This window comes from Podarcis liolepis, assembly GCF_965112155.1.
Source record: "Podarcis liolepis genome assembly, chromosome: W".
Classification (NCBI taxonomy): domain Eukaryota; kingdom Metazoa; phylum Chordata; class Lepidosauria; order Squamata; family Lacertidae; genus Podarcis; species Podarcis liolepis.
In genome coordinates, this window is record NC_139568.1 from 15,612,160 (window position 1) to 15,636,359 (window position 24,200).

At 46.1% G+C, this 24,200-nt stretch overlaps 1 protein-coding gene and 1 long non-coding RNA gene across 2 annotated transcripts in view; both read right to left on the minus strand.

The window, feature by feature from the left end:
• The window catches only part of LOC310697712, a 1,172,922-nt gene that overhangs the window by 642,894 nt on the left and 505,828 nt on the right, over positions 1–24,200 (minus strand). The window lies entirely within an intron of this gene.
• Positions 20,563–21,822, minus strand: LOC310697822 (interleukin-27 subunit beta-like; the record flags this gene model as incomplete). The annotated part of the gene is made up of 2 exons (XM_083484449.1): positions 20,563–20,855; positions 21,660–21,822. The coding sequence occupies 2 exons, from the start codon at positions 21,820–21,822 to the stop codon at positions 20,686–20,688; spliced, it is 333 nt and encodes a 110-aa protein (XP_083340575.1). The 3' UTR covers positions 20,563–20,685.

Consider the following 24,200-nt stretch of genomic DNA (forward strand, 5'->3'; position numbering starts at 1 on the left):
AGAGACTGCTTGATCATTTTGAGATCTAAGCAAGAAAAAGATAATATACTCGGCCTACACTTTAAAAATTCACTGGTGATTCAGGGAAAGACAGCAGAAATCTTCAGAGATATACCAAAACAGTTGCTGGATTTAAGAACTACATATAAAGACCTGGCAAGCTTACTGAGAAACAACACAATTCCTTACAGGTGGGAATTTCCTCAAGGACTATCTTTCAACTTGAAAGGGAAAAAGGTAAGAATCAGAACAGCAGAGGAGCAAGAAAAGTTCCTGAACGACCACGGGGAGGACCTACGGAAAGGAGTAGCAGGAGCTTGGCCACCCCCTTCGTTTGGTCTTAACTCGGTTCCACCTCCAGACAAAGACAACAAAGGAGACACCCCCATTGGCTGATAAATTGATTCAGGATGTCTCTGCAGCTTTTTAGTTGGAACATTCACGGCGCGAATTCTCCCGAAAAAAGGAAAAGGATTTTTCACATATTGAGGAAAGAACAATTAGACGTCATTTGCCTTCAAGAAACACATGTGACTAGGCTCCACAGGAGAGTGTTAATTAACAAGAGACTAGGCCAAGAATTTATTTCATCAGACAAGGTTAAAAAAAGAGGAGTAGTGATATATGCAAAGGAGAGCCTAGCACCAAAGTTTGTGTTTAAAGATGAACAAGGAAGAATTTTGGCGATTGAAATACAATCACAAGGAGAAAAATTTTTGATAGTAGGAATTTATGCACCAAACGAGGGGAAATCGGAATTTTATAACAAGCTGCATGAGATAATGCTGGACCATATTGACTATACTAACATCATTTTGATGGGAGATATGAATGGGGTTGTCTCCACATACATGGATAAGTCACAAAATCAAAACCTGACCAAAGATGGCAGACTACCAAAGACTTTTTTCGAACTTACAGACAATATGGACTTGATTGATATTTGGAGGACAAAGAACCCTCTAGGTAAAGAGGGAACATTCTTTTCTGAGGCCCACCTATCTTGGACAAGAATCGACCAAATCTGGATATCTAGAGGACTGGCACCTAAGACTAAAAAAATAGAGATCTGCCCCAAAACCTGCTCCGACCATAATGCTTTGAAAATAGACTTGAGACTTACACCAGCTGGATCCTTCAGATGGAGAATGAATGACTCTTTGTTTAGAGATCAGGAGATTGTGAAGAAGGCCCAAAAAACGTTGAAAGATTACTTTGAAATAAATTTAAACACTTCGGTGGAAAAGAAAATAATCTGGGACGCGAGTAAAGCTGTTATGAGAGGGTTCCTGATACAACAGAATACTATTAAGAAAAAACTCTGGAATGGTAAAAAGGACAAGATTTTGGAGAAGATAAGAGACGGAGAGAAAAAGTTGAGACTTAATCCAAAATCAAAAGAAGTTTTAAGAGAAATAAAATTCCATCAAGAACAATATGCGAAATTGATAAATCAAGAAGTTGAATGGAAAATTAAACAGATGAAACAAAGATCATTCGAATCGGCAAATAAATGTGGGAAGCTGCTGGCATGGCAGCTGAAAAAGAGACAAAAATTGAACTTTGTTACCAATCTGGAGGTTGAAGGAGAATGTATTCAGAAACCAGAAGAAATTAGAAAGTGTTTCCAGAGATACTTCAAAAAATTGTTTACTCAAGGACCCCAAGTAGAGACTGAGATAAACAAATTTTTAAAAAGCTATGGCCTGCAAAAACTAACACAAGATAAACAAACAGCCCTGAATTACAAAATAACACAACAGGAAATTGAAAGTGCCATTCAGAATATGCAATTAGGCAAATCCCCAGGCCCAGATGGACTTACCTCCAAATATTATAAGACATTGAAGGAATATTTGGCCCAGCCACTAATGGAGGTATGTAACCAAATTATGGAAGGGCACCAGAATCGTGGAAAGAGGCATTCATCACTTTGATACCAAAATCGGAATCTGAAAAGACTCAACTTAAGAATTACCGTCCCATCTCACTCCTAAACGTGGATTACAAAATCTTTGCTGATATTTTGGCAAATAGACTGAAAAAAGTTTTAAACGAAGTAATTCATAAAGACCAAGCAGGCTTTCTCCCTGGTAGGCATTTGTCTGATAACACCAGGAATATTGTTGATGTTTTGGAGTTACTACAGACAAATTTGAACACGAAAGCAGTTTTGATTTTCATAGATGCTGAGAAGGCTTTTGATAATATATCCTGGAAATTTATGAAGAAAAACTTGGAAGGGATGGGAGTGGGAGGGGCGTTCCAAAATGGTATTGAAGCAATCTATTCAGAACAAAAAGCTAAATTGATTGTGAACAATGTGGTGACAGAAGAGTTCAAAATTGAAAAAGGGACACGACAGGGGTGCCCCCTATCACCTCTGTTATTTATTTCTGTCCTGGAAGTGTTGCTGAATTTGATCAGGAAGGACCAGCAGGTGGAAGGAATACAGGTCGGAGAAAAACAATATAGATTGAAAGCTTTTGCAGATGATCTGGTTTTAACTTTACAGGAGCCAGAATCTAGCACAAAAAGAGTTTTAGAACTAATTCATGAGTTTGGTCGGGTGGCGGGATTTAAGTTGAATAAACAAAAAACTAAGGTTTTGGCAAAAAACTTGACACCTTCAGAAATTGATGGGTTTCAGAAGGAAACGGAGTTAAATGTGGTTAAAAAAGTGAAATACCTGGGGGTTAATTTGTCTGGTAAAAACCTGGATTTATTTAAAGACAATTATGTAAAATGTTGGTCAGAAATCAAAAAGGATTTAGAAATTTGGTCAAGACTAAAACTTTCCTTGTTGGGAAGGATTTCAGCTGTAAAGATGAATGTATTGCCAAAGATGTTGTTTCTGTTCCAAACCCTACAGATCGTGGACAGAGTGGAATGTTTTGGAAAGTGGCAGAAGGATATCTCGAAGTTTGTCTGGCAGGGCAAAAAGCCCCGTATAAAATTAAAAATATTAACAGATGCAAAAGAAAGAGGGGGATTTGCCCTGCCGGACTTAAGGTTATATTATGAGGCTGCATCCTTCTGCTGGATGAAAGATTGGTTTTTATTAGAAAACACTGATGTCCTGGATCTGGAAGGGTTCAATAATGCTTTTGGATGGCATGCATACTTGTGGTACGACAAGGTAAAGAGTCATAAATTGTTTAAAAACCATATTGTCAGGAAAGCTTTATTTAGCGTCTGGACCAAATACAAAGACTTACTTGAAAACAAGACTCCGAGGTGGCTTTCACCAATGGAGGCAAAGGCCCCAAAAAGACTTAATATGGAGGTTGGCTGGGCAAAATACTGCGAGATAATAGAAAAATGCGGAGATAACTGGAGACTGCTGAGTTTAGAAAAACTAAAAAACAAGGTGCGAGATTGGTTACATTATGCCCAAATCCAAGAGGTTTTTAAAAAGGACAAAAAAATTGGTTTCCAGGTGGAAAAATCAAAATTAGAGTCAGAACTACTTGAACCTAAGACGAAAGTGCTCTCAAGAATGTATAACTTGTTGCTTAAATGGAATACTCCAGATGAGACAGTTAAATCAGCCATGATAAAATGGGCACAAGACATTGGGTACAACATTATGTTTGAAGACTGGGAAAGGTTATGGACCACCGGTATGAAATTTACGGCATGTAGTGCCTTAAAAGAAAACATTATGAAAATGATGTACAGGTGGTACATGACCCCAGTCAAACTTGCAAAGATATATCATTTGTCTGATAATAAATGTTGGAAATGTAAGGAGGCTGAAGGAACATTCTTTCACCTCTGGTGGACATGCCCGAGGGTGAAGGCCTTTTGGGAAATGATCTATAACGAGTTGAAAAAGGTATTTAAGTATACCTTCCATAAGAAACCAGAGGCCTTCCTCCTGGGCATTGTAGGCCAGAGAGTGTCAAAGAAAGATAGAACTTTCTTTTTATATGCAACTACAGCAGCAAGAATCCTTATAGCCAAATATTGGAAAGCACAGGAGCTACCCACGCTGGAAGAGTGGCATACGCAACTGATGGACTACATGGAATTGGCCGAAATGACTGGCAGAATCCGAGACCTGGGAGAAGCGGCAGTGGAAGAGGATTGGAAAAAATTTAAGGACTATCTACAAAAACATTATAAGTTATATGAATGTTGAGAATTTGCTAAGTTTTGGGAAAAACATGCTTCAGTATTGAGATTTGAAAATGATGGAAATTAAGTTATGACTGTGAAAAGTTTAAATTTTAGAGTATATAATTAGATGAAAGTACAAAAACACATGAAACAAGGTATCAATTTGCTGTTTATTTTTTATTGTAAAGAATGCAGGGGATGGAAGATGTGGGGAAGTCCAGTTGATTATGAAAAAAGATCTGAAAAAGTGAATTTTCTTTTATTTAATTTCTTTTTTCTTTTTGTAAAATCGCTTTTGATGTATCATGGATGATGTATTCTGACCTTGGAAAAAAAAGCAATAAAAAATATTATTATTAAAAAAAATATAATTTCGTTGCAAACCTCCTTTAGTGGTTGGATTATCCAATCCTTCAAAGTTCTATAATATTTTGAGGTTATGCCATCCGGCCCTGGATATTTTCCCAACTGCATATTCTAAATGGCACCTTCCACCTCCTGGTCTGTGATTTTATAGTTCAAGATTGTCTTGTTTTCTTGTGAGATTTTTTGTAATCCGTTTGCTTTCAAAAACTGGTCTATATCAAAGTCTTTCTGAGGCCCTTGTGTATATAGTTGTTTGAAATACCTCTGAAAACATTTTCTGATTTCCACTGGGTTCTCAATATTTTTTCCCTCAACTTCCAAGTTGGTAATAGTATTGAGTTTTTGTCTTTTCTTCATCTGCCAAGCTAGCAGTTTCCCACATTTATTTGCTGATTCAAAGGTCTTTTGCCTCATTTGTTTAATTTTCCACTCAATTTCCTGGTTCATCATCTTCATATATTGCACTTGGGATAACTTTATTTCTCTCAAAATCTCTTGTGAGTTGGGTTTCGATCTCAGTCTTTTCTCGCCCTCTTTTATTTTATCCAAAAAAATTTCTATTTTCACATTCTGGGCTCTCTTCTTTAATGAGTTCTGTTGGATCAGAAATCCCCTCATAACTGCTTTACTTGCATCCCAAATTATTCTTTTTTCCACAGTGGTATTCAAATTTATCTCAAAGTAATCTCTCAAAGCTTTTTGGGCCTTCTTAATCACTTCTTGATCTCTAAACAAGGTGTCATTCATCCTCCATCTGAAGGAACCGGTTAATGTTAATCTCATCTCCATTTTCACGGCATTGTGGTCGGAGCACGTCTTTGGGCAGATCTCTACCTTCCTGATCTTGGGTGCCAGTCCTCTAGTTATCCAGATTTGGTCAATTCTTGTCCATGTCTTTTGGGCTTCAGAAAAGAAGGTTCCTTCTCTCCCCAGGGGATTCCTGGTCCTCCAAATGTCAATCAAGTCCATATTGTCAGTCAATTCAAAAAAGGTCTTTGGTAGTCTACCACCTTTAGTAACTACCTGTCTCTGCGACTTGTCCATATTTGTAGATACCACCCCGTTCATATCTCCCATCAAGACAATATTGTAGTCCATAAAATCCAGTAAAGTCTCATGCAACTTCTTATAAAATGTAGATTTCCCCTCATTCGGTGCATATACACCTACTATCAGAAATTTTTCTCCTTGTGTTTGAATTTCGATTGCTGTCAGAGCTGCTCCCAGATCCTAGCTCACAGAGGATCACGCTAGCCAGCGTTCACTTTATAAAAGTCTTTATTGAGTTACAGTTTCCATTTCCAAGCTGCCGCGTGCAGCTCTACGTCTTATAAGCTAGACCGGCGAAGCTCCGTCTGAGTCTCCGCCCCCTGTACACCAACTTAATACCCTAGCCTTACTCCACCTTTTCCGCCTGACCGTTCTTCTCTGGGTCCCTCTGCCCCCCGTGGTCTCTTCCTTCCTGGACTCTTCCGACGCTGACCCCCCGGACCCTTCTGTCTCCTTGCGTCGGGCTTTAGGACCTGGCTCCCTTTCCGGGCTGCTTACTGCGCTGCTTTCCTGTGCATTTGAACTTGGCGCGCGCGCCCAACCTTCCACCTTCCGCTTGACCGTTTCTTCGCTCCCCGATGGAGGTGTGGCCACTCCTGACTCATGCCCTCCCCCCTGCGGCGAGCTGCCGGAGCTCGATACCTGACGCCCTTCCTCTCCACTGCGCTCTGTTGGTGATGCTGGCCCCCGATTTCCAACTGCTGCCCTCTGAACCCCCTCTGGACCCTTCTTCCTGGGGTGCCCCCCTAGGCTCCCCCCTTGCTCTGGCCACTGGCACTCCTTTCTGTGAATCTTCTGATTCACTGGAAAGACTCGGAGATCTCGGGTCGTCGTCGTCACTCATCTTTTCTTCGGACTCCTCCCCCTCGCTCTCTGTTTCCTCCCTTGCCCTCGCCTCTGCTCCTGAACCCCTGACAATTGCGATATATCTTCCTTGCTCATCTTTAAAAACGAATTTCGGTGACAGGCTCTCTTTTGCATAAATGACCACTCCTCGCTTTTTTACTTTGTCCGATGAAATAAATTCTTGGCCCAGTCTCTTATTAATCAATATTTTCCTATGCAGCCTTGTCACATGTGTTTCCTGTAGACAAATTAAATCCAATTGTTCCTTCTTAAGTATGTGAAAGACTTTTTTCCTTTTCTCGGGGGAATTAAATCCGTGAATGTTCCAGCTTAGTAGTTGCAGAGACATGATGTACCTAGGTTTACTGTCCTCCGACAGCTCCCAATAGTTCGTCTTCTTCTGGCGGTGGTATCACTTTCTTTGTCTTATCCACTCCCAAAGGTAGTGATACTATGTCTAATAATCCTTGTGGTAAGGCTGCCGGCAGTCCTTCTACACCTTTTTGCAGATCTTCTTCGTGATCTCTCAAAATTTTTTCCTTCTCCTCCAATGATCTTATTTTAAACTTCTTACCTTTAAAGCTGAAAGATAGGCCTTGAGGGAATTCCCACCTGAAGATGATTCTGTTTCCTCTCAGTAAAGTCACCAGGTCTCCGTAGTTAGTCCTGAGGTCCAAAAGATGTTTCGGAATGTCCTTAAAGATTTCCACTTTTGACTCCTGTATTATCAAAGTGTTCTGGTAGTGTAGGCTTAGTATTTTGTCTTGCTCTTCTTTAGATCAAAGGGTAATCAGACAGTCTCTCACCCTGCCCTTCCTCCCTCCTCTTCCAAGTCTGAAAGCCTTTGTTATTTTAAAATCTTACTTGTCATCCAAGTTCCAGAAATCCGCAAATTCCTGTGTCAGGAAGTCACACAAGCTGTCTTTCTCAAGTTCAGGCACCGCTCTGACCCTCAAGTTGGTCTGTTTTTCTCTCAATTCAATCATAGACAGGAGTTCCTGGTGGACCCCAAGACATACCTGGTGGTCCCCCAACTGTTTGCTTATCGGTATTATCTTTCCTTCTACAGCCTCTACTTTTTCTTTAGCTTCCTGAGCCGTCTTTTGGTTCGATTCTGACTGTTGCAATAATTTTTTGATAGATCCTGTATTTACATTCACTTTCTGGCTCAAATCATTAATGCTTGTGGTATTTTGATCAATTTTATTTGTGGCCTCAGCCACTTGTTTGCTCAGTTTATTCAAAGTCTCATAAATCTTACTCAAAATAGAGGTGAAACCTTCTTCTGACATCCCTTCTCCTTGTGATACAGGGGGGCCTGAAGCAGATGCCCTGCGTTGATGCTGTGTTGTACTAGGCTGTTGGTATCTGACTCTGCCTGATCTCGTTGTTTTGTTCTCCGATTTTGTTGGCTTTTCATTCATGGCACTTTATCTGACAGTCAAGGTCGCTCCCACAGCTTTACTGTGAGACTTTCTCAGGCTCAGAGTGGAAAATTCCCCAGCCAATGTTACTTTTTCAGTAAGCCTCTAGGGGGACACAGTAACAGTCAATAATGTCGCAACAAAATGGCTAAGTTTCCAAATGCCCCCTTCAGCAGGAGAAGTAACAATTTTAACAGTTTCAGAATGTCTATTTGCAGAGTGTTAACCATCCATTATTACATTGTTAATAAAGAGTGCTGTATTCAATGTAACCAGACTATTTCAGTCTAGGCAGTCTGTTCCCAGGGATTGAGAGGTGGTCTTGTGTCTCTCCTTTCTCTCTTATATTAAAAGTTGACACCAAAAGCACTGTCCCTTCTCCCCTCCCTCCCTCTCAGTTCAGGGAAGGGGTTCCCTTAGCTTGACGTCTAATCAGTCTTTCTTCCTAGCGCTCCTCACCCGGTACCCGGCTTGGACGTTCTTTGCTTTGGTCTTTTTACAGAACGGAAGGTGGACTTCCTCTTTGCACCTCCCCGCTTCGGTTCCAATTCAAATTGATTTTCTTTAAATTCCCGATCTTAATACTTGACCTACTCACGGGTTGTTGTTTTGACAGCCGAATTGTCAGAGAAAAAAAGGTCAGCGCTCTCCGGCAACAGCTGCGCGGCTTCACTCCACGGAAGTAGCGATCGACTCTCAGCGCCACGACACCCCCGTTCCGCTCCGGAGCCCCTCTTGGGGTTCCTTTGCTATTGGGGGGGTCGCTTCTGGCACCCGCTGAGTCCCACGGCCGCAGGCTTCCCCCGCCTGCGGTTTTTTAACGGGTCCCCGCTGCGCCATAGCGGTAAGACCCCAAATTCCGCGGAGCTTCTCCCTCCCGATCAGAAGGAGACCGCCATTACCGTTGGCGCCGCCTCCGGAAGTCGAGAAGCAATGTATTTTAACAGTATTGCACATTTATTCTTATATTAACAATGCACTTAAAATTACTACTCACAGCAATGAATACATGATTGCATTGCACACATAGTTAAGCAGTATAAAAATGTGTAAACAATGTTCTTAAAAACAATTGTTAACAATGCCTAATATCTTTCTTATTGTGGTTAGTGTTACCTTTATTGCTACTAATACCAGTGGGTTACAAGATCAAGCTCTATTCTGGAGTCTGGAAACAAAGTCTTATGAGGAATGGTTGAGGGAGCTGGGTTTGTTTAACCTGGAGAAACTGAGAGCAGACAGGAGAGCCATCTTCCAATATCTCGAGGGCTGTCACATGGAAGAGGGAACAAGCTTGTTTTCTCTTGCTCTGGAGAGTACGACTCAAACCCATGACTTCAAGTTACCAGAAAGGAGATTCCAACCAAACATCAGGAAGAACTTTCTGACAGAAAGAGCTGTTCGAGAGTGGAAAATGGACTACCTAGGAAGGTGGTGGCCTCTCCTTCCTTGGAGGTTTTTAAGCAGAGGTTGGATGGCCATCTGTTATGAATGAACTAGTTGAGATTCCTCATTGCAGGGAGTTGGGCTAGATGACCCCTGGGTCCCTTCCAACTCTATGATTCTATAAGTACCAGTGATAAGACGGTCCACAAAAGGAAAAGGGGTTGCAATGGAGGAAGGCAGGGGAAAGAAAACTGGCACTCATTCTTTCTTGCTACAGAACTACAGTAAAAGATTTCCCAAGATCAGAGCAGGCAGAACACCACTTCTTGCTTCATTTACAAATCTCTTCTTATGAAGCAGTACAAAGCGACTGGATGAAAAAACAGAAACAATGATAGACACACATAATAAACTATTTCCAGGACCATTTCTCTCCACACCCTACGGCTTGAGGTTTGGATAGAAAGAGCTGAGGACTGGAGTTGAACTCCACAGCAAGAACATCTCCAGGAGAGAGCTGCATGCTCTGTCAAGAAGTCTCTCTGAAAATCATCCACATGGCCAGGGAGCCAGCCTAGGCGAAAGAAAACTCTGGTCCTAAACCTCCACTGCCTTGCAGTAAGTACAGTGGTACCTCAGGTTAAGTACTTCATTCGTTCTGGAGGTCCGTACTTAACCTGAAACTGTTCTTAACCTGAAGCACCACTTTAGTTAATGGGGCCTCCTGCTGCCGCTGTGCCGCTGCTTCACGATTTCTGTTCTCATCCTGAAGCAAAGTTCTTAACCTGAAGCACTATTTCTGGGTTAGCGGAGTCTGTAACCTGAAGCGTATGTGTCAGAGCTGCTTGAAGATCCTAGCTCACAGAGGATCACGCTAGCCAGCGATCATTAAGTAAAAGTCTTTATTGAATTACAGTTTCCATTCTCACGCTGCTGCGCGCAACTCTACGTCTAGTAGCTAGATCGGCGAAGCTCCGTCTGAGTCTCCGCCCCGTGTGCACCAACTTAATATCCTAGCCTTGCTCCACCTTTTCCGCCTGACTGTCCTCCTCTGGGTCCCTCTACCCCCCGGGGCTTCTTCCTTCCGGGATTCTTCTGACGCTGACCCGGACCCTCCTGCCTCCTTGCGCCGGGCTTTAGGACCTGGTTCCCTTTCGGGGCTGCTTACTGCGCCGCCTTCCTCTGCATTTGAACTTGGCGCGCGCGCCCAACCTTCCACTTTCCTCTTAACCGTTTCTTCGCTCCCCGATGGAGGTGTGGCCACTCCTGACTCATGCCCTCCCTCCTGTGGTGAGCTGCCAGCGCTTCCCCCCTGGCTCCTTTCCTCTTCCCTGCTTCCTGGCGGTGACGCTGGTCCCGATTTCCAGCTGCTCCCCCCTGAGTCCCCTCTGGCTCTATCTTCCTGGGGTGCCCCCCTAGACTCCCCCCTTGCCCTGGCCACTGGTGCTCCTTTCTGTGAATCCTCTGATTCACTGGAAAGACTAGGAGATCTCGGGTCGTCGTCATCACTCATCTTTTCTTCTGCCTCCTCCCCTTCGCTCTCTGTTTCCTCCCTTGCCCGTGCCTCTGCTCCTAAACCCCTGACATCCATCCCCCCCTCGAAGCCCCCCATTCCCCCCTCCCCTCCTTCCGGTGCTGGAGCTGGGGGCTGCTGTTGCAAAGGGACGAACGTCGGATATCGGTCGCTTCCCGTGGCGGGTCTCCATCTGAAGTCTCGCGGGTCTTCCTCCCTGCTCTCGTCGACAACGGTCACCTCCGCTTCCATCTCTGTGCCGCCGTGCTCGAAACCAGGGTCGTCCCCGAAAACGTCCATGTCCGTCTCTCCCTCACTTCCTCCTGGCGGTGTTGCTCGTCCTGGGCCTTCCAGCCACCGTCTGCGGAACTGCTCCTCTGGTCTATCGTCCCACCAATACGAGGGTTCTGATGCAGATCCCGAGGGTGACCCCTCCGGGGAACGGACGTCTTGTGTCGGGTCCTCGTCCGAGTCGAACCCCCGGAAAGTGCTGGCCGAAAGCGTGGGCGTGAAAAGCCAGTCGTCGAAAAAGTCTGCTGGCATAGGTCTATGGGGGAAGAGGGCATGAAACTCGTCTTTGAGGAGAGGTTCGTCCAAGGCGTAGCCCGGCACCCAGCTGTTCGCACTGGCCGGGGTGCCCTCCTTGGCGAGAAAGTATTCTACCCCCTCTTCCCCCCATCTGGAGTCCAAAATCTCTGTGACTTCGTTGATGCGCTCCTTCTGTGCCACTCCCGCGTGCCCTGTTCTGTCTCTGACCGGACTCGGCGCCGTTCCGGGTTCCTGGAACCTGTGCGGTGCCTTGTAGGGAGTGAGCACCGATCTGTGGAATACCGGATGCATTCTGGAACCCTCCGGAAGTGCCAGTCTGAACGCTACCGGGTTGACCTGCTCTTCGACTTGGTAGGGCCCCAGTTGTTTATGCCCTAGTTTCTTCTTGGCCAACGACCTGGCCGGCACTGCGTGGGCTGCTAACCAAACCCAGTCTCCCACGTGGAGCTCTTCGCCAACCCTTCTGTGCTTGTCCGCTTGTACCTTGTATGCGTGCTTGGCCAGCTCCAGGTGGCGCCTCAGCTGATCGTGGACTTCCTGCAGCTCCGACGCGAACGCATCTGCTGTCTGCGGCTCCCCCTCTCCCATTCTTTCCAGTCCCGGGAAGGTTCTGGGGTGCCTCCCGTTGTTGGCGAAGAACGGCGTGACCCCCGTGGACACGTGCTTCGTGTTGTTGTAGGCGAACTCGGCAAGCGGCAGGTAATCCACCCACGTCGCAGGCTGTTGATTTGCATAACATCTCAGGTACTGCTGCATGATGGCATTGACCCGCTCCGCTTGCCCGTTGGTCTGCGGGTGTCTCGCCGACGCCAGGTTGATCTTGACGTTCAGGAAGCCCATCAGCTTCTGCCAGAAATTCGAGATGAACTGCCGCCCCCGGTCGGACAGAATAGACCGTGGCAGACCGTGAACCTTGAACACGTGGTCTATGAACAGTTTGGCGGTTTGCTCCGCCGTGGCCACCTTAGCACACGGAATGAAATGCGCCATCTTGGAAAACAGGTCTACCACCACCAGCACTGCCGTCTTGCCCCTCGAGCTGGGCAGATCCGTGACAAAGTCCAGGGCCACCCTTTCCCAAGGTTCGACCGGAGTTTGCAGCGGTTCCAACAGTCCGGCCGGCGGTCTGTGCACTGGTTTGGCCCTCTGGCAGGTGTCACACCTCGCCACGTAGTCTGCAACCTCCCCTCTCATTCCAGGCCACCAGAAATCCCTGGCTACTAGTTCCACCGTCTTCTCCTTGCCAAAGTGCCCGGCCGTGGGCGCGTCGTGCAGCTGCTGCAGCACCTTGGCGCGAAGGTCGTCTCCCGGCACGTAGATGGCCCCTTTACGGATGAGCAATCCATCTCGTAGCTGGAAACCGTCGGCCGCAGCCGTGCCCCTTTGCACCTCTACCATCTTTGCTTGCGCGAAGGAGTCATCCTGCAACGCTCGTCGCACCGCCTCCAGGTCCACGGTGGCCGCGGCGCACGCCCATACTGTTGGTGCGAAGATGTGCATGGCGGCCGCTGGCGTTGCGTCCTCCAGATACTGTGGCTTACGGGAGAGGGCGTCCGCCATGATGTTAGTGTCCCCCGGGACATACTCTATGCGGAAGTCGAAGTTCGCAAAAAACTCAGCCCAACGTATCTGCCTCTGGTTTAGGAACTGTGCCGTGCGCCAGTGCTCCAGATTCTTGTGGTCCGTGCAAACCTGCACCGTGTGCTTGGCGCCGATCAGGAAGTGCCTCCACGCTTTGAACGCTGCATGAATGGCCAGCAACTCCCTGTCCCAGATGGTGTAGTTCTGCTCGGACTTGCTGAGCTTCCTGGAGTAAAACGCTGCCGGTCGCCACACCCCCTGCTGGTCCTTTTGCAGCAGGACCGCCCCCACGGCTCTGTCCGAGGCGTCTGTCTCCACCCTCATCGGCCTGCTGGGGTTGACGTGAAGCAGCTGCTCTTCCGACGCGAAGAGACGCTTGAGTGCCTGAAAGGACTGCTCCGCCTCCTCTGTCCAAACGAACTTCTTTTTCTTGGAGCTAAGCGTGTCTGTGATGGCCGCTGTCTGCATAGCGAAGCCCTTGATAAACTTGCGATAGAAGTTCGCAAAGCCGACAAACCGTTGGACCTCTTTCCGGTTGCGTGGACTCTTCCAATCCAATACCGCTCGAACCTTGGCGCTGTCCATGGCGAGCCCCTTGTCAGACAACTTGTAGCCCAGAAAATCCACCTCCGTCACATCAAATTGGCACTTCTCCAGCTTGGCGTAGAGCCTATGTTGCTTTAGTCTGGTCAGCACTTCCTTGACGTGTCTGTCATGCTCCTGCTGCGATTCCGAAAAGATCAGGATGTCATCTAAGAAACAGACGCACGTCTTGTAGAGAAGTCCCGCCAACACGTGATGCATGAAAGCTTGAAAAACGTGGGAGCCATTTTGCAATCCAAAGGGCATAACTCTGTATTCGTAGGTACCCAGTGGCGTGAACATGGCCGTCTTCCACTCATCTCCCTCCCGTATACGAATGAGGTTGTACGCCCCTCGCAGGTCTAACTTGGTGAACACTTTCCCCTTCCGCACCTTCGCCAGGAGGTCGTCGATTCGGGGCATGGGGAAGTCCGACGGCTTGGTCCCATTGTTTAAAATGCGATAGTCCACGACCAGTCTTTTTTGGGGCGTGTCTCGCTTTTTAACAAAGAATACTGGACTGCCCCCCGCTGCCTTGGACTCTCGGATGAAACCGCGCTCCAAATTATGATCTATGAACTGTTTGAGTTCCTGCAGCTCGTCCTCTGACATGGAATACAGTTTCCCCTTAGGCAGCGCCACCCCCGGCAGCAGGTCAATCTTGCAGTCATATGGTCTGTGAGGGGGTAGCCTGTCTGCCTCCTTCTCGCAGAAAACTTCCAAAAATTCTGCGTACTTGTGGGGAATCGCTTGCAGCGTGCCTAGCAGCAGCTGTGACTCCTCTTCCTCTCCTTCCTGCCGGGGCACGATGCAGTGTTCAGCACAAAAGGAAGAGCCGAAGATCAGCTGCCTCTGGTACCAAGCCAGCGTTGGGCTGTGCTTGTCCAGCCAACTCATTCCCAATACAATGGGCGTATCCGATAGTTGAGTGACATTGAAGCTGATGATTTCTTTGTGATTTCCAAGTCGCATCGCCATGGGCGGCGTCTGCTTCACCACTTGCCCCCCTAGCAACTCCCTGCCATCCACCGTGACAACCTGCAGGGGCAGTGTGGCCGGCAGCAATTGTATAGCGTGCTTGTCGACAAAGTCCTGCCCTATAAAGTCCGCGTTGCTGCCCGAGTCAACTGTGATGGGCACGTCAGTGGTGATTCCATTGGGCAGCTGGAGAGATGCGGTGAGCCTCACCACTGGTTTGGGCGGGAGGGGGTTCACGGGCTGTAAAACCTCTGGGGACTGCGTCACTAACACGTCTGGCTGGGCCCCAGGGCCTCTTCCTCCAGCCAGACTGCGTCGTTTCCCTGCTGTGGTCCCCCTTGCTGCGTTGCTGCAGTCACCATTGCCGAGGCTGCAGTAAGCTTGTGGAGCCTCTGGGGACACTCTTTTGCCATATGCCCTGGCTCCTCACAGACGTAACACTTCCTGTTCCCTCTAGGAGGCTTCGCTTTCACTGCTGCCGGTGCTAGGGCTCTGGTTGCTGACTGAGCCCTTGCACCTCCAACCTCCATAGGTTCGGCTCCTCCTCCTGGCGGAGGCGTGGATTGGGCCCGCGCTGCTTCTCTGGGAAGGAAGGAGGGGCCCCTGGCTGGTTCGCGCCCTCCACGCCCTTCGTCCCTGCTCCACGGACGTCCTTCCAGCCTCACCCCCACTGCCAGTGCCCTCTGAACGACCTCCTGGGTGGTTCGGGGTCTCTCCCCCCTCGCGATCTCATCTTTAATCGAGTTGTGCAGCCCCTCCCAAAAGAGGTCTCTTACAGGAGCCGAATCTCTGTCCCATTCCAGGGCACTGACCAAGGCGAAAAAGCGGGCATGATACTGCCTGACGCTGGCCCTCCCTTGTCTCAGCCCATGCACCTCCTTCCGTGCAAGATCCACGTCAATACTTGATAAAAAACACCCATCCATCGCTTTAATAAAGGCATCTGCATTCTGGAGCGCCGGATCCTTATCTCTCCATAAATTGCGTAGCCATGCTCTAGCATCCCCATGCAAATGGGACATGATGAATCCCACTCTCTCTTGCTCATCTCTAAAGTCTTTATGCAGCAGTTGCAGTGCGCACAGTACGTCGGCTCTAAAGTTGGGATACTGTTGCAGGTTCCCATCGAAGTGAGAGACCAGCCCGCCTGTTCGTCTCGCCAACCCAATTCCCTCCTGCCGGGGTGTCTGCTTTGTCAGCACGTCTAACCTGACCTGGAGATCCCTGCAGGCGGCAGCTGCTTCCTCCTCTCTCTTCCTGGATGCGAGAGCCTCGGCATTCAGTTGTGCCACTGCTTTTCTGAGTTCCTCTATCTGCTGCTCAGCCGTCATGTCGTCTGCCGTTCGTGAGCTCGCTAGTAGGCACCTGTTTCTCTCCCCTCCTCGAGGCTGTAGATGCCCACAATCGTGAGACGGAGCTTACTGTCAGAGCTGCTTGAAGATCCTAGCTCACAGAGGATCACGCTAGCCAGCGATCATTAAGTAAAAGTCTTTATTGAATTACAGTTTCCATTCTCACGCTGCTGCGCGCAACTCTACGTCTAGTAGCTAGATCGGCGAAGCTCCGTCTGAGTCTCCGCCCCGTGTGCACCAACTTAATATCCTAGCCTTGCTCCACCTTTTCCGCCTGACTGTCCTCCTCTGGGTCCCTCTACCCCCCGGGGCTTCTTCCTTCCGGGATTCTTCTGACGCTGACCCGGACCCTCCTGCCTCCTTGCGCCGGGCTTTAGGACCTGGTTCCCTTTCGGGGCTGCTTACTGCGCCGCCTTCCTCTGCATTTGAACTTGGCGCGCGCGCCCAACCTTCCACTTTCCTCTTAACCGTTTCTTCGCTCCCCGATGGAGGTGTGGCCACTCCTGACTCATGCCCTCCCTCCTGTGGTGAGCTGCCAGCGCTTCCCCCCTGGCTCCTTTCCTCTTCCCTGCTTCCTGGCGGTGACGCTGGTCCCGATTTCCAGCTGCTCCCCCCTGAGTCCCCTCTGGCTCTATCTTCCTGGGGTGCCCCCCTAGACTCCCCCCTTGCCCTGGCCACTGGTGCTCCTTTCTGTGAATCCTCTGATTCACTGGAAAGACTAGGAGATCTCGGGTCGTCGTCATCACTCATCTTTTCTTCTGCCTCCTCCCCTTCGCTCTCTGTTTCCTCCCTTGCCCGTGCCTCTGCTCCTAAACCCCTGACAGTATGTAACCCGAGGTACCACTGTATTTGTTCAGGAGAAGAAAAGGCTCAGGAGTGAACCCTACACAAATCCAGAGTGGAGACCCTAAGGTGGCGCCTTGTCTGCATCCTTCTGGCAAATCCTGCAGCCCAGCTGGTGCCCAACGTCTTGCTCCGCTTTCCTTTGGATCACATCAGTAAGGCTGAGAGGGGGGTCTTGTCGTCTAGGCAGCCCAGGACCTCCAGACACACGGCCCAGGCTTGTCACATTGGTGTGGGTAACCAGAGGTTCAGTTTCATTCCATTGTGAGATAAATAATTTATATTGTTTTTTATTGCCTTTTTAGAACAAATATTGTTCTTATTAATTTTTTTTTTGTATAAAAGTCATAAGGCCATAAGGTTATAATGGTTAGGAGATTTTTATCTGGGGATGTTCTAATATAGCTTGTGGAACAAATTGTAGTTAAATATGCTAGCAAAATAATAGGTGTTATATGCTTTTGCAGAAATTGCAGTTAAGAACAGCAAAGACAACAAATATATGCTTCAGTGAAATAGAGATGATGGCTTTATTGCTAAAAACAGCATGTAGAGGGGTGAAAACATAATGCCAAATAATAAGGAAAATCATAAATATGAGAGATGGTCGCCAGATTCAGAGGAATGGGAGAAGAGGAACAGGGGCGGGGAGTTTAATATTGTACTAGGCGGACGTGATAGGTTGTGACCCCTGGGCAGGGGAGGGAATTTTGTGCTCGGAGATAGCATAAAAGCTTCTTCTGTGATGATTTTCAGGTGTGCCTGCTTTGGTCACCCATCTTAAAAGTATGTTTTTGTGATCACTCAAATAAAATCCATTTTGCTTTGAATTTATTTCAAGGCTCCAGTTGGGATCAGTGTTTTTATATCCAACAATTGTCTCTCAAGACAGGCAGATGCGGGTCTGGGTTAAAGGCGGATCTACACAGATCCTCATGGATCCTCCACTTTAAAAAAAATAACTCCAACAAATCCAGTGTCAAATCACACTGCCTACAGACTTGACTATAAAAAACGTGGATCCAACACTGCAGCACCTCAAAAACATGGATGCGAGGCATGGATCCTCATGAATTCATATGATTTTTATACTGTAACAAAATAAAAACACCATGATACTCTAGACCACATCTTAGTCTGTAGGCAGAACCAAAAAACCCACACATCCATTGTTTCGTGGGGCCGCAAAGGCACAAAAACATGGTTAAAAAACACGGATCCGAGGCATGGATCCTCGTGCTTTATGCATTGGGCCACCCCAAACTCACTGTCAAATCACACATCATAGCCAGGGGCACAGCCTGCACCACAAAAAACTCGGATCCATGGCTTTCTGGTAACTCCATGGCCCAAAAACGTGGTTTTGAAGCATGGATCCTCACGCTTTTTGCATTGGGCCACCCCAAACTCACAGTCAAATCACACGTCATAGCCAGGGGCACAGCCTACACCACAAAAAACTAGGATCCACGGCTTCCTGGCCATACCGTGGCCCCAAAACACGGTTCTGAAGCACGGATCCTCATGGATCCTCACGCTTTTTGTATTGGGGAACCCCGAATTCACCCTTTATTCAAATATCTTGTACATAACCACAGATCTGACCACAACCATCATGGATCTACTGCTTCGTGGCCCTGGCCAGATGCTACCCTGGATATATTGGCCCATTTTTAGGTGGGTGTGCTGGGATGGAGGAAACGGAGTCAGCTGATTCTCAATCCATTAAAAATGGGGGTCCAACGGCTGGGCCGGAATGATTTTGGTTCGGTTTGCCAGCTCCCAGCTCTTCATGGGGCACAATAGTCACCTGTAGCTGCCATCAGGAGTCCCGGTGTGATTCTGGATGCTTCTGTCTCTATGGAGGCACTGGTCACAAATGTAGCCAAACTGGCATTTTTTAATCTATGTCAGGTTAGGCGATTGGTACCGTACCTGTCCCTTTCCAACCTAGCCATGGTGATCCATGCAGCAGTCACCTACAGACTAGACTACTTTAACTTGCTCTACGCCTGAGCCGGGGAGGGCAGGGTATAAGTGCGATAGATAGATAGATAGATAGATAGATAGATAGATAGATAGATAGATAGATAGATACGCAGGGCTACCCTTGAGACTGCTCCAGAAACTCCAAATGGTCTAAAATGCAGATGCATGAGTTCTTACTTGGACTTTGTGGAGAGCCCACATTCAGTTGGTTGTTCATCAGCTGGATTGGCTCCAGGTGGAGTATCGAATCAGGTTCAAGGTTTTGGTGCTAACCTTTAAAGCCCTAAACAGCTGTGACCTTTTTTATCTGTGGGAATTATCTTCCAATACACCCCCCAAAGAGTGTGACGCTCATCTATTTTTTTATATATAAATATTTATTAAAGTTTTCACAGTATTACATAATGAAAAAGAAAAAATACAAAATAAAAAATAAAAAACAGTTAAAAATAATTCCATCTTTTCGTCACTTATCTTTCATTTACTTGTTTCCCGGACCTCCTCATACCTCCCTTTTTTGTATTCCAGTTCAATTTATTAGTTCAGTAATTCCTTTCCCTCCTTATTATCCTGATCTTTAATCTTAATATATTGTAGCATTAAATTTTTACCTATTAAAAATCCAATTTTTCCATATTCTTTTATACCATTACAGCTAGAAACCACTTAACTTCAATCAAACATCATTCTAACATTCACTAATTTTACAATATTTCTGTAGATAATCTTTAAATTTCTTCCAATCTTCTTTCACCAACTCTTCTCCCTGGTCTCGGATTCTGCCAGTCATTTCCGCCAATTCCATGTAGTCCATCATTTTCATCTGCCATTCTTCCAGAGTAGGTAAGTCTTGTGTCTTCCAATACTTTGCAATAAGTATTCTTGCTGCTGTTGTAGCATACATAAAGAAAGTTCTGCCCTTCTTTAACACCGATTGGCCGACTATGCCCAGGAGAAAGGCCTCTGGTTTCTTCAAGAAGGTATATTTAAATACCTTTTTCAATTCATTATATATCATCTCCCAGAAAGCCTTAATCCTTGGGCACGTCCACCAAAGGTGAAAGAATGTACCTTCTGAAGAAACCAGAGGCCTTTCTCCTGGGCATTGCCAGCCAATTGGTGTTAAAGAAGGATAGAACTTTCTTTATGTACGCAACAGCAGCAGCAAGATTACTCATCGTGAAATTTTGGAAGACACAGGAGCTACCCACACTGGAAGACTGGCAGATGAAGGTCATGGACTACATGGAATTGGCAGAGATGACTGGCAGAATCCGTGACCAGGGAGAAGAGTCGGTGGAGGAAGATTGGAAGAAGTTTAAAGATTACCTGCAGAAGCACTGTAAAATTAAGGAATGTTGAAATGACGTTTGATTGAAAATAAGTGGTACTGGTAAAGAGATGCTTAAAAAAATGTAAATAGGGAATGATAATTGGAAATGGATATTTATAATAATAGATTAATATATGGAGTAAGGATAAATGCTAGAGGGTAAGGATTTGCTGAATTTAATATCTGAACTGGAATACAAAATGGGAGGTGTGAGGAGGTCAAGAAACTAGTGAAGAAAATATAAGACTTGAAAATATTAATTCTTTTTTAGCTTTGTTTTTTGGCTTTTCTTCTTCTTCTTACTCTCCATTTTTTACTTTTTTCTCTCTCTCTCTTCTATCAACTGTTTTTCTACTGTGTATTTTTATTTGTCTTGTTTTTGTAGTTTAAATGTTTAAACATTTAAATGTTGGATTTTGTTTTTATTGTTTGTGAAATATTAATAAATATCATAAAAAAAAAATACATTGCTTCTCAATATTCTCTGGTTGGCCTCTGTTCTTTTCTCCGACCGATGGAGAACCTACAAAGGACTCTAGAAGGGCTCTTGTGTTCCCCATAAGGGAATAAGGGCAGATTTTTGTTTATTACACTGGCCTGACCATTTGCTACACGACTACTACTACTACTTCTATTATCTCCAATAAGTCAGCAGCCTGTGCACCAAAGCATTAAAGGAAGGGCTGCAAGAAGATGCACAACTGTTAAATATAGGAAGCGCAGCAATTTTGTCCTAAAGTTACAGAGCCCTGACTTATTTATGGTGCTCTCTCACACCATTTTGCTGGTGTTGGTTCCATCCCTTGAGTAACGGATCAAATATTTGAGGGGGAAATATTCTGGGAATTTCCAGGAGCTGGGGGGCTTCCACACCAAAAGTATCTTCTTCCTCTGGCCCAGGATCTGGGAAACGGTCAAGTTTTCTGGAGGGTCAGGCTTGACTAAGAAAAAGCCAGTGCAGAGAAAATAATACAAAACAAGCAAGCAAGTGGAGAGATGGAAGAAGCATGCATGGCCTATGGTGCCACCTTCACACTAGGCACTAAATAGTTATGGCTCTCAAAGAATCCTGGGAGCTGTAGTTTGTTAAGGGTGCTGAGGATTGTTAGGAGACCCCACTAGTCCCCTCATGGAACTACAGTTTCCAGAGAGGTTTAACAATCCTTCCCGAGGAACTCTGGGAATTGTAGCTCTGTGAGGGGGATAGAGCCCTCCTAACAACTCTCAGCACCCTTTACAAACTACATTAACCAGGATTCTGTGGGGGAAGCCATGCTTGTATAAATGTGTGGTGTTAATGTGGACAACATTCAGAGTCAATCCTGCCAGCCCTGTAAAAGCCACTCTAAATAACACAATGTGCCCTCAGAACTCTGAACCTACAAACCTGTTTCTGTCACCCTTGTGGCTGAAAACCTTTTAAATCCCCCAGTGATGGACAAAACGGAAAGTTCCCTATCTCTGCACTGTACAGACCTTTGCCCCAACGAAGCAGTGGAAGACTCTTGCTCATCTGCCTCCACCAGAGGGCAGGAGATCCTTCTTTGTGCTAGCTAGTGTGGCCAGGTATTGGCTAGTGACTCATCAGCCCCAGCCATCGTGACCAATGGTCAGCGATGATGGAAGTTGTAGTCCAGCAATGTCTAAAGAGCAACAGCATGTTACTGCCGTCAGCATGAATCCTGTTTCCTTCCGTTAGAAAAGTTGAGGGAAATCGTGTGTGTCATGATTCTGTGAAAACCTACGGATCTCATTCTGGAAGAAGTAGTAGTGGGTCGTCGCTGTCCCCAGGGGGTTCACCACTGTTACATTCAGCACATATGGATTGATGGAGAACATCTGGACATTGTCGATGGAGCAGCTGTTGGCCACTGTGGTAGCTTGGACACACTCCTTTACTTCTCCCATGCCAAGCCTGGGTTGCAAAGAAGTCAAAGATTAGCATGGGCTGCCCAGGCCACCTACTGACAAGAGCAAGCCAGCAACAAATCACCCCAATCGAGCTGGAGTTAACTCTATATTACCAAAACAGGAGCTGCACAGGAGTGTCAGGCTTCATGAACACAGCAATTCTTGCCCTATGGATCGGTTGCTGAGACTAAAGGTCCCTGACTCCCCACAACTGCCTAAGTCTCCTCCTCTCCTGGGTTTTGCCCATGCAATCTGAGACTGCTCTTGCGTGAAGCTCACTTCTCCTCCACCCTCTTCATGCCTCTCCTGGTTCTGGGAGACCAGCGGGGAGGGGAGCTTCTCGCAGCAGGACAAAGAGACACCCATGACTCTTCACCAGCTGGACTCATCTCTGCCTCTTGGCCTCCCTCCGCTCCAGCTTCCTCTTCTGCCTCTGATTCTGGACTTCTCTCTGCCACAGACTCTCCCTGCTCACTAAAACCTGTTACCTCCTCAGCTTCTGACACCTTTCCCCAGTCTGCTCCCTCTTCTCCCTCTGACCACTCATTGTCGTCCCACCTGCAGTCCCTGGGCTCTGAGCCTTCTTCCCTTGGGGGTTCCCTAGCTGGTTCTTCCCACCATTCCTCTGTGTCCAACCAGTCCATGACACCTACTAAGGAAAAAAGTTGGTTTATGAGCATCATGGGTAGCCCTGCAGCCCGATCTGGTTCAGAAACCCTTCTGAAAGCTTCACTTTAATTTGATAAATGTTGTTTCCTCTGTTTCTGTGAAGAAAGGAGCTGGATTGCCACAGCTGTATCTATGATACCAATAAGAGGGGGTTTCTCCTTTTTACCTGTACGCGGAGGGGGGAAAAGTAGGCAGGTGTGTCTTGGTCTCCAACCTCCAGGAGCAATTGATGGCTGGGTAGGTGGTGGACCAGCACCATACTAAAGGCTTATCAGGTGGGTTTGGAGGAAAGGGGAGGAGCAGAAAAGGTGGTTTAATTATTTATTCCATAAAATTTATGTATTGCTTGATAGTAAAAAAAAACAACAACCCTCAAGGAGGTTTACAAAAAAAAGATAAATCAATAAAACGGGGGGAAGGGAATCCATAAGCATACTTTATTTTTTTTATAAATTTTTTATTGGTTTTTCACGATTTATATAAACACAGACAATACACAATACAAACATACAAACACAAAAACAAACGTATAATTTCATATCCTTTTTTTCTTAAAACTTATTTCGCCGACTTCCCCATACCTCCCCTTTCTGCTTTCCAATTCCCAAATTTGTTTCAGCAAATCCTCCCCTTAATCTTATCCAGTTTTTCCTTTTCTTTTCTTTTACTTGATCTTTTACAGCTGTAATCCCTTACTTTCTATAACCACAACATTTTAACACTCATTAATTTTACAATTCTTCTTAAGGTAAATTTTAAATTTCTTCCAATCTTCTTACGCCGTCTCTTTCCCCTGGTCTCGGATTCTGCCAGTCATTTCAGCCAGTCCCATATAGTCTATCACCTTCATCTGCCATTCTTCCAAGGTGGGTAGATCCTGTGTCTTCCAATACTTTGCGATAAGTATTCTTGCTGCTGTTGTAGCATACATTAAAAAAATTCTGTCTTTCTTTGACACCAATTGGCCGACAATGCCCAAGAGAAAGGCTTCTGGTTTCTTAGGAAAAGTACATTTAAGTACCTTTTTCATTTCATTATATATCATTTCCCAGAAGACCTTAATCTTCGGGCACGTCCACCAAAGGTGAAAAAAAGTACCTTCAGTTTCTTTACATTTCCAACACTTATTATCAGGCAAATGATAGATTTTTGCAAGCTTGACTGGGGTCATGTACCACCTATAAATCATTTTCATAATATTCTCTCTTAAGGCATTACATGCCGTAAATTTTATACCGGTGGTCCACAACTGTTCCCAGTCAGCAAACATAATGTTATGACCAATGTCTTGTGCCCACTTAATCATGGTTGATTTAACTGTTTCATCTTGTGTATTCCATTTCAGCAACAAGTTGTACATTCTTGACAGATTCTTAGTATTGGGTTCTAACAGTTCTGTTTCTAATTTTGATTTCTCCACCTGGAAGCCAATTTTCCTGTCCTGTTTGTAAACCTCCATTATTTGGTAATAATGGAGCCAGTCTCGTACTTTAAGCTTCAATTTCTCATAACTCTGTAATTTCAATTTATCTCCCTCTTGTTCCAAAATTTCCCAATATTTTGGCCATTTGGCCTCCATATTGAGCTTTTTCACGGCTTTTGCCTCCATTGGGGACAACCACCTTGGGGTTTTATTTTCCAGCAGATCTTTGTATCTAATCCAAACATTATATAATGCTTTCCTGACAATATGATTTTTAAAAGCT